At 56.1% G+C, this 13,115-nt stretch overlaps 3 protein-coding genes across 23 annotated transcripts in view; 2 read left to right on the top strand and 1 right to left on the bottom strand.

Moving 5' to 3' along the window:
* Positions 1-191: 191 nt before the first annotated feature.
* On the top strand, positions 192-5,712 carry PHF1 (PHD finger protein 1). 8 transcript variants are annotated; one of them, XM_060109500.1, is made up of 15 exons: positions 192-773; positions 1,502-1,680; positions 1,772-1,853; positions 1,954-2,049; positions 2,488-2,588; positions 2,684-2,832; positions 3,015-3,110; positions 3,309-3,377; positions 3,522-3,645; positions 3,756-3,823; positions 3,991-4,095; positions 4,203-4,392; positions 4,477-4,571; positions 4,847-4,924; positions 5,091-5,712. In XM_060109500.1, the coding sequence occupies exons 2-15, from the start codon at positions 1,522-1,524 to the stop codon at positions 5,377-5,379; spliced, it is 1,701 nt and encodes a 566-aa protein (XP_059965483.1). In that variant the 5' UTR covers positions 192-773; positions 1,502-1,521; the 3' UTR covers positions 5,380-5,712. The 8 variants fall into 8 exon arrangements, 6 of the variants coding, with proteins under 6 accessions (XP_059965483.1, XP_059965482.1, XP_059965481.1 ...); XM_060109499.1 differs by having other exon boundaries at positions 4,844-4,924; XM_060109498.1 differs by having other exon boundaries at positions 4,477-4,598.
* A 115-nt stretch (positions 5,713-5,827) lies between these two features.
* Positions 5,828-7,401, bottom strand: CUTA (cutA divalent cation tolerance homolog). 7 transcript variants are annotated; one of them, XM_060110014.1, is made up of 6 exons: positions 7,325-7,401; positions 6,715-6,923; positions 6,496-6,555; positions 6,341-6,386; positions 6,167-6,216; positions 5,828-6,049 (listed from the first exon to the last, which is right to left on the bottom strand). In XM_060110014.1, the coding sequence occupies exons 2-6, from the start codon at positions 6,894-6,896 to the stop codon at positions 5,923-5,925; spliced, it is 465 nt and encodes a 154-aa protein (XP_059965997.1). In that variant the 5' UTR covers positions 6,897-6,923; positions 7,325-7,401; the 3' UTR covers positions 5,828-5,922. The 7 variants fall into 7 exon arrangements, with proteins under 7 accessions (XP_059965997.1, XP_059966001.1, XP_059965996.1 ...); XM_060110018.1 differs by having other exon boundaries at positions 6,715-6,874; positions 7,325-7,395; XM_060110013.1 differs by lacking the exon at positions 7,325-7,401 and adding an exon at positions 7,190-7,318.
* Positions 7,402-9,427: 2,026 nt separating this feature from the next.
* The window catches only part of SYNGAP1 (synaptic Ras GTPase activating protein 1), a 30,392-nt gene continuing 26,704 nt past the window's right edge, over positions 9,428-13,115 (top strand). For all 8 annotated transcript variants that reach the window (XR_009533552.1, XM_060109702.1, XM_060109706.1 and 5 more), the window contains exons 1-2: positions 9,428-9,651; positions 12,960-13,081. Coding sequence is in view for 7 of the 8 variants with exons in the window: in XM_060109702.1 (XP_059965685.1) it covers positions 9,585-9,651; positions 12,960-13,081 (189 nt within the window). In the remaining variant the exon portion in view is untranslated. The remainder of the gene's footprint in view (positions 9,652-12,959; positions 13,082-13,115) is intronic.

Below are 13,115 nucleotides of genomic sequence, written 5' to 3'. Positions count from 1 at the left end.
GGCGGGGGGGCAGCTAGGCACAGCGAGGGCGGGGCCGGGGCAAAGGTGGGGGGGCGGGGCACTCGAGGGAGGAGGGCGTGGCGGGGGCAATGAGAAGGGTAAGAGGGTGAGTGGAGGGCGGGGTCGTGAACTGGGGCTGGGGGGTGGGACTTGGAATGACCCTGAAGGTTGGGGGGGCAGTTAACGGATGTGGCTTGGGGTGAGGGCCCGGCCGGAGGCCGGCGGCCGGGAGGGGGGGTTTCCTCCTGCCCCGAGGGCAGGTCTCCCTTTGGAGGATAGGGCTGCGGGGATTCCCTCTCCCGCCGGGTCCGACAGTCCGCCGGGTCCGACAGTCCACCCGCCCCATCCGCGGAGAAGGCGCCGCTTGCTCTGCACCCTCCAGGCCTGTTGGAGGTGAGGGAGGTGGGGTGAGGTGGGGCCCGCCCCCCTACCCCCGGCTCCTCCTTCCCCCCAGTCCTCCCCTCCCACCATCCTCCCCCCGAACCGGTTTGTCCCTCCCCTCCCCTTTCCTCCCCTTCCCTTCCCTTCCCTCCCCTCTCCTCCCCTCCCCTCCCCTCCTTCCCCCCGCCGCCTCCTCCTCCTGCCGCTGCCGCTGCTTTGGCTGCTGCGTCATACGCCCCAGAGCCGCCGGGACGGAGGGGCTGGGCCTGGGGACCCCCCGGTCTCTGCCTGCACGCCCCCCGACGCCCAGACGTGCCCTCCCCGCGCGGGGGGTTCGCCTCGGTCTCCCACGTCTGCCTCTGCCCGGCTCCCGGCGGCCCCAGCTGTCACTGGTAAGGAGGCGGCGGGAGGCGCCCGTGGGGGGGCAGGGAGCCGGGGGTCGGCGCGCAGGGCGCGGGCGGGAGAGCCGCGCCGCCCGGGCATCGGATCGGGTCGGGCCGACTCAAGTCCCCTCTCGGACTCGCCGTCATGGGGAGTAGAGACCGAGACTGGGACACGCCCCCCTCCCGGGGCACTCAGGGAAGTTATCTAACCCGGGGGCGGGAGCCCCGAATTTAAGGGTAACCTGACATAACCTGGCATCAAGATGATTGTTCTGAATGAGACACGCGGGCCCGGGAGGCAACCGTTTCCACTCTGGAAAGCATCTCCAGAAAAAGCTCCTAAAACACATCTCTGGGAAACAGTACCCCAATTATGATCCCTCTAAACAGCAATAGAAGGTGGTAGTAGAAATTGAGTGGTAACCTTTGCCTCTGCAACCATCGTTTCTGCTAAAATCTCAAGGCCAGCATATAACATCCCAGGGGAGCTCTGGAAGCTGGGAAACTAGAGAACTAGGTTGGTAGGGGGAGTAGGGAGAAGAGAGCCAGTGGTGACTGTGTTGGGAGAGTTGGAGTCAAGAAGCTCGGGAGGGGGGCCCAGTGGTTTCCCATCCAGGTGTCTCAGGGAAATGGAGACTGGGGGCACACCTGCTTGAGTCCTTGACAGAAAAATAGGCAAAGAAAATGGGGACCAATTCCTCAGTATTCATAACTTTCTCCTCCCACCCCACTTCTAGCTAGGCCCCCCCAGGATGCAATGGCACAGCCCCCCCGGCTGAGCCGCTCTGGTGCCCCCCCACTTTGGGACCCAGCTTCCCCTGCTCCCACCTCAGGCTCCAGGCCTCGACTTTGGGAGGGTCAAGATGTGCTGGCCAGATGGACAGATGGGCTGCTATACTTGGGGACCATCAAAAAGGTAAGACCTTTGATCTCTGACTTGTCACCTTTTCTCATTTCCCTTATCTAGTTCTGACTTCCATTTGATCTTCTGTGCCCACCCATTCCAGGTGGACAGTGCTCGGGAGGTGTGTCTGGTCCAGTTTGAGGATGATTCCCAGTTTCTGGTTCTATGGAAAGACATCAGCCCTGGTGAGAGGCCTGAGGGTGTGCATCCCGTGGAAAACAGAAACCTGATGTGGGGGGCAGAAAGGGCTTAAGGACAGGCCTTCTGACACTGTGTTCTTCACAGCTGCCCTCCCTGGGGAGGAACTCCTGTGCTGTGTATGTCGCTCTGAGACTGTGGTCCCTGGGAACCGGCTGGTCAGCTGTGAGAAGTGTCGCCACGGTGAGAGAGTGGGACACCTGAATGGTCCAGCTTGCCCTGGGCCTTCCAGGCTGCCTCTCACCCTTCCCTCTAGCACTGGTCCTTATACCACCTGTCCTGGCCTGAGTCCCCAAGTCACTGCTCTGGCCCATCTCCTCAACCCTGTAACCTCACTCCCTTCCAGCACAGGGAGCGGCAAACATGGGATGGGACGTGTGAGCTCTGCAGACAGAAAGTAGTTCAAATACACTCTTTTCTACCCATATGACCTTGGGCAAGTCCCTAAACTTCTAAAAACCACAGCTGCCTCACCTGCTATTAAAATAAAGGTAACACGCCCACCCCAGCAGGACCACAGTCAAGAATGAAATGAGATGGGTAAGACTCCTCCTGTCCCAACACCTAGTGCAGACAGGTATGCAACGCAATGAGTGGTCTATCGATATTATCGTTATTCAGCTTATCACCAGGACTGCCACGTTCCAAGGGCCCCAGCCCCCGGAGAGGGAGAGGGCACATCCTGGGTCTGCCGCCAGTGCGTCTTTGCCATCGCTACCAAGGTAAAGGCACCTTCCTATGGGAGCCTCCCACCCCCAGCCTCTCCTGAGTCCTTTCTTCCCCCACCCCTGAGGCTGCCTGCCTGTTCCACCTGCAGAGGGGAGGTGCGCTGAAGAAGGGCCCCTATGCCCGGGCCATGCTGGGCATGAAGCTCTCCCTGCCGTACGGACTAAAGGGGTTGGACTGGGACGCTGGGCATCTGAGCAACCGGCAGCAGAGCTACTGTTACTGTGGTGGCCCTGGGGAGTGAGTAGTGAGGGGCGGGGGTTAGGGAATAAGTTGTGGGGGGCGGTGGTGGATGCAGGGAACGAAGGAGAAAGAACAGGGTGGCTGGCTGGAGTGTTGAAGGTGTGGGAGAAGGTGGTGAGCTGGGTTTGGGGCAGTTAAGGAGGGGTATTGGGGGTCACTCGTCCTGTGTTTCCCCTCAGGTGGAACCTGAAGATGCTGCAGTGCAGGAGTTGCCTACAGTGGTTCCATGAGGCCTGCACCCAGTGTCTGAGCAAGCCTCTCCTCTACGGGGACAGGTGAGCCGGGCTGGGCTCTCCCAGAGCTCTGCTCCATCACCTCCGTCCCCCACCCTCCCATCCCAGACCTGATCTCTTCCCAACCTCTGCAGCTTTGCTTACCTGTTGACCCGGCCCTTGCTTCGGAGTCCCCCCCTCCCCCCAGCATGGTGTAGTTTTCCTGTAAAAAGTATTTTTCTCCCTCTTGCCCATGTCCAGGTTCTATGAGTTTGAATGCTGTGTGTGTCGGGGGGGCCCTGAGAAGGTCCGGAGGCTACAGCTTCGCTGGTGAGCTGGATGGGGCACGGCCTCAGCGTAACTCCTCCCTCAACACCCCCAGTTTTTCACCTTACAGTCCCCAGCCCCCTGCCTTGGGACACCCCCTGGGTTTTGTAACCCTTCTACCACCTTGACAAGTTAATGTTTCTCCAGGGTGGATGTGGCTCATCTTGTCCTGTACCACCTCAGCGTTTGCTGTAAGAAAAAATACTTTGATTTTGACCGTGAGATCCTCCCCTTCACCTCTGAGAATTGGGACAGTTTGCTTCTTGGGGAGGTAAGGGGTAGTGCAGCTCTGGGGGTCAGGGTGGACCAGGGAGATGTGGAGAAAAGGGGGAGGGAGGGAATCACTGCTCCCCTGACCCCATTTTCCTTCCCCTCCCCCAGCTCTCAGACACCCCCAAGGGAGAACGTTCTTCCAGGCTCCTCTCTGCTCTCAATAGCCACAAGGACCGGTGAGTTGGAGGGAGGCTCAGAAAGAGATGGAGATATGGTATGGCAGCCTGGGAGGGGAGGGGCTGCAGCCCACCTGGAAGATCACCTCTGAAAAGGACTGAGTAATGGCATAGGAGGGTCCCTTTTCTACGGCACTGACCTTATATTATTTCTCCCCTTACCCCAGTTTCATTTCAGGGAGGGAGATTAAGAAGAGGAAATGCTTGTTTGGTCTCCATGCTCGGATCCCTCCCCCTGTGGAGGCCCCTACTGGAGATGGAGCCCCCACCAGGTCACTGGTCCAGGGGGGATGGGGAAGTTCTCAGGGTGTATGTATGGAAACGGGGAGGTCTTGGGGTGTCCGGGAGGGGGCTGGGGGGATAAGGAGGCCTCTTACAGCTTCCCTTCAGGGCAGGGCCCTGGGGGAGGGGTCTCACGTCCCCTGGGGAAGCGCCGGAGGCCGGAGCCAGAGCCCCTGAGGAGGAGGCAGAAGGGGAAAATGGAGGAGCTGGGGCCACCCTCAGCAGTGCGCAACCAGCCCGAGCTCCAGGAGCAGAGGGAGCGGGCTCGTCTGCAGAGGGCACTGCAGGTACAAGGGCAGGGGCACCCCGTGGGGCAAATGGTGGTGTGGGAAGAAACCAAGGATTATCTCTCAGTCCTTTGCTCCTTCTAGGCCTCAGTGTCTCCACCACCCTCCAGCCCTAACCAGAATTACCAGGGCAGCAGCGGCTACAACTTCCGGCCCACAGATGCCCGCTGCCTGCCCAGGTCAGTGCACCTCCTGCCTCCAGCCAGGTGTGCTCCCTTGGAACCTCTCTTCCAGTCGTCTACATCTTCTGGACTTTCTCACCCAGAATTCTTTCCCCTCTCTCCCTTGGCTGCCCACTTCTTTTCCTAGAGACACTTAGAGCCAATGTCTGCTTCCCAGTATTCTGGGGACAGGGGTTCCTTGAGGGTAGTGTTTGAGCTCTGCCCTTCTCAGGGGAGAGGGTCCTGTTCCCCTGCTTCGGGTCCTGACTTTCCCCCTCCCCCAACCCCAGCAGTCCCATCCGGATGTTCGCTTCCTTCCACCCCTCTGCCAGCACCGCAGGGACCTCTGGGGATGGTGAACCCCCAGACAGGTGAGATTCTACTCCTTTACCTGTGATACCTGTGTTCTTCACCTCTGTGCTCTTAAGTTCCTTGGTCTCTAACCGTTTTTTTTTTGTTTCTCTAATCCACATACGACCTCCATTTCTGGTCAGTCCTTAATTTCCATCTGGACTGACAACTGCCTTCTCTCCCTAGGTCACCCCTGGAACTTCACATTGGTTTCCCCACAGACCTCCCTAAAAGTGCCCCCCACTCGATGACTGCCTCATCTTCCTCAGTCCCAGCCCCCTCCCCAGGTCTTCCTAGACGCTCAGCACCCCCTTCTCCCCTGTGCCGTAGTTTGTCTCCTGGAACTGGGGGAGGAGTCCGAGGTGGGGTCGGCTACCTGTCCCGAGGGGACCCCGTCCGGGTCCTTGCTCGGAGAGTACGGCCTGATGGCTCTGTGCAGTACCTGGTTGAGTGGGGAGGAGGGGGCATCTTCTGAACAGCCTGCCTCTGCCCACTTACTTCCCCATTCACATACACCGGCACTTTCATACCCTGACCTCTGACCTCACCTACAGCTGGGATGTACCTGGGGCAGTAGCGGGGTACTTCACCCTACTGCCCAGGCTGGAATCCAGGTGGGGGGTTGGGGAAGAGGCTCTCTCTTCTCTACTCCCTTCATGATTCCTGACCCTTCCCCCATTCCTCTTCCCATTTCCTTTGATGTTATTTTGTTACAGCTTTTTAAATATTTTTAAAAATTATTTAACCCCTGGGGACGGAGACTGAGGAGGGGAGGATGATAAAGGATCCTGGGCTCTGTATCACTGAAATAAAGATAAATAAACTTAGCAGCTCTGAGTCATTCTGAAAGATGAGAACAAAGGGACTAGAAGCACTTATGATCTTCCCAACCAAATTCACTTTTTGACAAGGAAAAAGGAAAATGACAGAACTAAAGCTTTATTAAGGGTCCAGTCATCACCTGGAAGGCAGGGGACATTGAAGTATATGAAGGGAACGTGGCAAAAACAAAGGCTCATCACGGTGGGGCTGTGCCGGACTCAGGAACTGACCCTGTAACCTGGCGCACCCAATGCAGGTACGGGGAGTTCCCCTGTTCCACAGGCAATGCAATCACCTCGGCCACTTCGTAAGGGTGCACAGAACTGGGAAAAAGATGGGGGATCACTCAAAGATTTACCCGAAGAAGCCCACCCCCTTAGACTGCCCAGCAAGTCTCACCCCACAGGACACACCCTCATCTCTACCCATAAAGTTCTCACCGAACAAAATCTGTCAAAGCTGGAACCAAGGAACTTTGGGTTTTAATCATCTAAGGGGGGGGGGAAGACAGTTGAATCAAAGGGTGAAATTGATTTCAGGATCTCAGAGGAGGGACAGGGATCAAAGTAAGTGGTTAGGGAATTGTTTTTGTTGGGTGAGGGAACGTTTCTCACCATCAGCACTTCACTGTCCTCCTCAATCTTTCCTTTCCACTCATAGCTGAAAAGGTCAGGAAGAGAGCGTTGTGGCAGCAAAGATTTCCCCCAAGGAAAAAAGACTGCCAGTCAGACCCGAGAGGTAGGTTAACCCCCCAACTTCTGTGACTCACATGGATGTAATCTGAGGAATGAGGTTGACGCAGGCTGCCAGGTGCTTCTCCACCACAGCCCTGAAGGTGAAGAGACAGCCCCATTTAGAGACCCCGTGACCCGGATTTTTGCACTGGCAGCCCAGAGACAGGCGGGAAGCAGCGGGAGGGCACTCTTCTCCCCCACCTCCAACTCTCCCTTCCTAAGCATCCTTCCTCGCTCCACACTGAGGTCCCCACCTGGCGATATCCTTGGCGACCTTCTCGTTGGGGCAGGTGACAAAGGCTGCAGAGACCGAGCCGGCAGCGTAGGCGGAGCCCGAGGCCGGCGAGGGCTGGGACGGGGGGCTTCCTGAAGCCATGGACAGCAGGACTCGGGGTAGCAACAGAAAGCGGGAGACTACAGGCAGCAGGGCCGGCATCCAAAGAAGTGAGAGGAGCAGAGCGGCCTGAGAGCAGGAAGTGAATTCTGTGTCTCCCCATAAATACCCCAGGAAATTGCACCCCGGGAACCCTTTGCTTGGATAGACACTCAGGCTCTGCCTTCCCTCTTCTGCACCCCGAAGGAAAAGGTCCCTGAAGCTGAGAGAGAAACTTGGAAAATTAAGACAAAGACTCGGTTTTCACTACCTCCTCCCGGGCCAACCTCTGGGATTTGGGGTCCGGGTGGTGGGCAAAGCTTCGAGGACCGGAAGAGGCGGGGCCGGTCACTCACCCCTCCGCCGAGCAGGAATGCGGGAGCCCGCCCCCCCCTCATGCAGCCTATGCTGGTAGAGGAGAGTTGAATATCAAAGGCCACACTTTACGACGAGAAAGGGCCCCGAAGCTAGGAAGAGCGGCCTCTTCTTACCTGGGCAGCAGCCACGTGATAAGAAAACAGCGCTGACCACGTGACAGTAGAAGCCGGACCACCCTAACCCCCAGAGCCAGCCAATCCTTGCCCTCACGTGGCCCAGTTTGTCCCGCCTCCCAGTGAGGGTGGGGCGAAGAGGGATCCAACCAATCAACAGCCGTATCTGCAGACGTGCACGGAAATGGGACACCCGTTTCCGTGTAAACCGGAAACGACCTATTGCAGGCTGAGGAGAGCCGCAGCGGCGTTCCACTGTCACGTGAGGGGGCCGGTCCCCTCAGGCGGCGGTACTTCAATGAGCTACGCGAAGAGACCAATCGCGGGACAGCCTCGCAGGCCACGTGATGAGAGACCTGGCGCAAGGAAAGGGGGTCTGGAGACCCCGCAGAGTCGATGCGTCAGGTTGTGGAGTGGGGTGTCATCCTTAAACCCCAGAATGTGCCTAGTAACAGCCCCTACACTGTTCCCGAGGCCTTATGGAGTGGGAGGGTCTTAGGAGATTGAACCTTAGGGGGTGGAGAGAACGCCCCCTGCCATTTTGGTTAGGAGTGACAGATGCCTGAATTGGGGAATGCACAAGTATAACCTGAGGAACCAGCTGTCCCTGGGTAGGGGGGAGTGATTAGGCAGACACGGCATGGCAAGACCATGCCTAGGTGAGGAAAGATGCATTTTAAAAAAGGGACAGAGTGAGACCCTGTAAATGGGATAGAAGATGATTAAAATCGGGCTGAGGGCGCTCAGCCCTCTTAACTGAAACCCCAAAGCTGGAGACAGACTGGTGAATCGGTGTGGGGTGTGGGGGAAGGGCTGCAGGTTGGGGATATGGAGAGGACACCAGGAAGTAGTGATGGTCCTTTTGTCCCTTATCCCCTTGCTGTTTCACTCTCCGGGACAGGTCTACCTCTCAGTCTTGGGTCTCCTTCCCTTAACCCATCCCCCTAGGAGCCAGGACCTGTCCTACATATCCTCCCTGGGGCCCAAGCACATCCTGTGACCCAAAAATGGAGACAGGGGCCAATGAGAGGAGAAATAGGTGGGAGGAGGCAGGGAGAAAAACGCTCTTGCGTCACCCCCTACCCAGTATTCCCCCTCCCTCCTAGGTCTGGGGTCTCTGGTCTGCTCTGTGGGTATGACTGGGCATTTCCCAGGCTGAGTTCTTTCATACCTGCCTCTCTGGGGCTGGGGTCTCCCTGAGATCTCTGTCTTTGGGTTTGGAGTTTGTCTCTGAGATAGATCTCTGTGGGGTCTTTCAGTATTTGCATTGGCATCTTTCTCAGGACTGAGTTTCATTGTTTTTTGTTTAGGGGGTTTCTGGGTCCGCGATCACCCTCTCTCAGAGATCGCAGAAACTCTTCTTTATGAGTCTGGGGTCTCTGAGTTCTGCATCTCCGGGCTAGCTGAGTGTCTCTTCTGGCCCCGCCCCCACCGCCCCCAGGGTCTGGAGTTTCTGTGTCTCTCGAGTTGTCGGTCTCCGAGTCTGCAGTTTCTTTTCTCTGAGATCTAAGTCTGGGGTCTCATATCTCTCTCTGGGTCTGAGTTCTCAAAGACCTAATTCTAGGTCTGGGTTCTTTCTGAATCTGGGTCTCATCTGTTTCTTTGAGTCTAGTTCTTAGGTCTCAGTCCCTGAGATCACCGTCTGAGTCTTGAGTCTAAGATTTCTGTGGCTATGGAGAACCTGAGACTGGATGCTCAGATTTTGACCTTTGACCCATCTCTCAGAGTGGGGGCGGAGGGGTCTGGGGTCTTTTTTCTGAGACTGGGGTCTCTTTTCCTCTAGACTTTGGGTTTGTGCCTCAGATTATCCCCCGCCCTCCCACCATCCCGGGTGGCAAGGTATCTTTCTCTGTGGGTCTGGGGTCTCCCCATCTCAGGGTCTGGGGTCTGCATCTTTAGAACTGCTCCCTCTCTGGTGTGTTTTTGAGTCAGGGGTCTCTCCCTCTCTGGTTCTCACTGAGTAGGGGTGGGGGCTGCAGAGACTCTCTCCTCCTCCTCCTCCTCCTGCTCTTTCCTCTCGCGCTCGCTCCCCCGCCCCCCTCTCTCTCTCTCTCTCTCTCCCTCTCCCTGCTGCCGCTGCTGCCGTTGGCTCCTATTCTCCTCCTCCTCCTCCTCTCTCCTCCTCTCTGCTCCTCTCTGCTCCTCTCCGCTCCTCTCTCCTCCTCCTCCTCCACCTCCTCCTCCTTCTCCCCCTCTCTCTCCCCCTCTTTCTCTCCTCTCTTTCTCCCCCGGCCCCCCCGCCCCCTCCCCCCCAGGCCTGATGAGCAGGTCTCGCGCCTCCATCCATCGGGGGAGCATCCCCGCGATGTCCTATGCCCCCTTCAGAGGTACGGTGGTGAGGGGAGGGGGAGGGCCAGTTGGGGGGGGGAGAAGGGGGGAGGGGCGGGGGGGCTGGGCAGAGCTGGGGCCAGGGAGGGGAGCAGCTGAAATGGAAGGGGAGAGGAGGACCGAGAAGGCGGGGATGGGAGCAATGGGGAAGGAGGGATTGGAGGTCAGAGAATAGGGGTAGATAGGGGCCGGAGGGGCCAAGAAACAGCCCTTGAAGGGGGGCTGAGGGGAAAATGATGAAGGGGAAAGAGATCGCCAGAAAGGGTGGGAAGATAGAAGGACAGGGTTGGGGGAAGAGCTGCAGAAATAATTTGGAGGTGGGAGCTGAGAGATGAGGAAAATATCAAGGAAATAGAAGGACAGAGTTTTAGGAGAGGGGCTAGGAGGGGAAGATGAAGAAAATGAAAACATAGGGGTGAAAAGAGAAGCCAAGAAGATGGGAAGAATATGGTGGGGGGCTCAGAGTATGGTAGGGGGTAGAAAAAGATAAGAGATGGAGGGAGAGAAGAAGGGGCCAGATGGAGAGAGAGGGAGGCAGTGGGGGGAGGGGGGAAGAGGAATGGAGGGTCCAGATGGAGGGAAGAGAGGAGAGAGAGAATGGGGAATGGGTTGGGGGAGGAGAGACCAGGGCAGGGGGAGGGCCAAATTCAGTGTGTGTTTGTTGGGGCGGGGGGGGCAATACAAGTAAGACTGAGTGATGGGAGTAGGGGGCGAGTTAGGACCCTGCCCCACACTCTGACCCCCATCAAGACCCTTGACCATTGAAATGTAATCCCTGGGGTCTTATCCACTTCCTTCACTTCACCACTTTTACCCCCCTCCCCCACCTCCGATCCTTATTTCCATTCCCCCTCCCTCCTTTGGTGTCCATCACCTATATCTTTCCCCCCATATGGTGTCCGTTCCTTATATGAGTCCCCCTTCTCTCCTTCCCCTATATCAGTGCCTTCTCTGGTGTCCATTCTCTTTCTCCCTCACTTCTATCTGGTAGCTCCCTTATATCTCTACCACCTCTTTGCCCCCTCCTTCTTGACCCCCTTGTCCTAGTACTCCTATGAGGTCCACCTCATTTCCTCTGCCCCATGTCCATTTGGGCCCTTCTGGTATATTCCCTTGTCCCTAAAGATTTACCATCATTCCTGTCTGCTTTTCTCTTAGATCCATCCCTGTTATTTCTTCTCCACCCCATCCTCTCTTCTCCACCCCATTCCCCATCTTATCACCACTAGTCTGTGCCTACTCACTTTCCCCTAAGACCCCAGCTCTTATCACCCATTCCTCTTTTCTTGGCCCCTCTACTTCCTGGGGTGTTGGAGGTTTGGGAAGCAAAGACACAGGTTTTGGTGGTTGGAACAGGACCTACAGAGATTCCCATCTGAGCCCCGTGGAATTGCTCATCCTAGTAAATCTTTCCCCTTTCTCAACTGTGTTTCTCTGTCTCTTGCATCTGCTTCCCAGAATCATCCTTACTTAAGTCCAGACAATATTTGTGTGTGTGTATTTCGAGTGTTGCTCCTAAGCTAAGTTCCCCATGTCCTTCCCCGCTCCCGGAAGGTGTCCCCTGAAGTCTAACCTGCCTCCCTGTGGCTGCAGCCTGAACCAGTCCCTCCCATAATGATGATATGTATCAACAGATGTCTCCTCTGGGGGTCCTCAGGGTCTGATTGCAGTGGGCATGTTTCCTGCAGTGTCTGCAGTCCCAGAGCCTGGGTTTTGGTAACCTCTGTATCTAGAGGGTATTGGTTAGAATCTCCGAGGTGGCACTGAGATAGTGAGAGTTTCAAAGTATTGGGGTTTCTAGATACCTGTATTCTGGGGGTTCATCTCTGACTCTGACCTGCAGATTGGGTTAATTTGAAACAAGTTTATAGACAGAAAGGGGCTAGATTTTTCAAAACTCCTATTCAGAGCTTTCAGTTGGAATGAAGTTCAAAGACCAGTTCTTTTCCTGCAATATACCCATGATTAATTATCCTGTAAAGGTAACAGAATTTTTCTTCCTCTAAACTCTGACTCTGATTCCTTAAGCCTATTTTCTATCACTTTGATGTCACCAATTTGATTTCTGTCTTCTATAGGGCCTGTCCCCTACGTCCCTGTGATGGTGTGTGGCATTGGGGTTTAAAGGGGAAGCAGTTTGCAGGGATGGGGGCATGGGAAGAGGAACAGCAAAGTTGGGGAAGGGGGACCCTGGGTGTGGGGGGTGGTTCTCTGAGCAGGGGTGACCCTTAGTCTACCGTTCTTCTTTTTTAGAAGTTTCGTCCCCAACCCCAGCTTTAGTCTTGGGAGACCCGCTCTACGTCACATGCCTGGATCTTCCATTCTTCCCTCCCCTCTTTCTTCCTCAAGCTCCTCACTGAGCCTTGGGGAGGTTCCTAACTTGTAGAGTTGGCTCCCATCCTGTCTGTGGAGATGCGGTTGGGGGGGGGGTGGCGTAGGGGGACAGTATTGAATTTTCGACCTCCGACCTCTGGGCATGGAGTAGGGGAAGACATCAATTCAGTATTCATTCAAACAGCATATTTCCTACCTCCTCACTCCCCATCCCCTCCACAGCCAGATGCCTACAAGACCCATCCTCCCCCCCACCACTAGCAGAACCAGATCTTTCCCCAAAGGATGAGCAGGGTTGGGCTAGGGGAGGAGGGAATGGAGGAAAGAGGAGCGGCAGGAGGGGAGGCCCTCTCTTGACTCTGACTCTGGGAACAGGTAAGTTCCCTCACACCCTCTCTTTTCCAGATGTTTAGTTCTCAGAGTCTCATGACCCAAATGTCCCTACACCCCCATCCTTCTTTCCCACAGCTCTGTAGTCTTCCTCTTACTCTCTTGCAGATGGGTGGTGCCACGTCCAAATCCTTGTCTTCTGCAGCTATCTGGATGCCCTCCCTCTTCCCAGACACTTGCCACCAACCTCCCTGTGTTTTTCTTCTGCCAGTTTTGCTGCACCCTCCACCTTTTTATTTTTCTGAAGTGGTTGGAGAGCTCCTTCACCTTTCTCTGCCTCCAAATGTGTAACTTCTCTGTCATGATATAATTCCCCTCTCTGAACCACTCCTCTGTATTTCTTCTGCCAGGTCTCCAGAGCCCCCTGTGATGTGATTCCCCTCACCTCTTTTTCCCCAGATAGAGCAGCTTATCTTCTGTTCCTGTAAAGTTACTGGGGGCCTCACCCCCATCTGTGATCTCCTCAAGGCGGGTGGGTTCCCCTTCTGCCCCTTTATGGACTCTCTTCTTGCCATTTTAGACACCTCTGTCTCCTAAATACATAGAGCCTCCCTTACCATTTCTGTGTGTCTCTGCCGCCTAGATGTACGGGGACCCCCTATGCACCGAACCCAATACGTTCATTCCCCATATGATCGTCCTGGTTGGAACCCTCGGTTCTGCATCATCTCGGGGAACCAGCTTCTCATGCTGGATGAGGACGAGGTGAGCAGGGTGGGAAGGCTGGGAAAAGACCTCT

Source organism: Mesoplodon densirostris, chromosome 10, assembly GCF_025265405.1.
Source record: "Mesoplodon densirostris isolate mMesDen1 chromosome 10, mMesDen1 primary haplotype, whole genome shotgun sequence".
NCBI classification, from domain to species: domain Eukaryota; kingdom Metazoa; phylum Chordata; class Mammalia; order Artiodactyla; family Ziphiidae; genus Mesoplodon; species Mesoplodon densirostris.
This window is presented reverse-complemented; position numbering and strand designations above follow the sequence as displayed.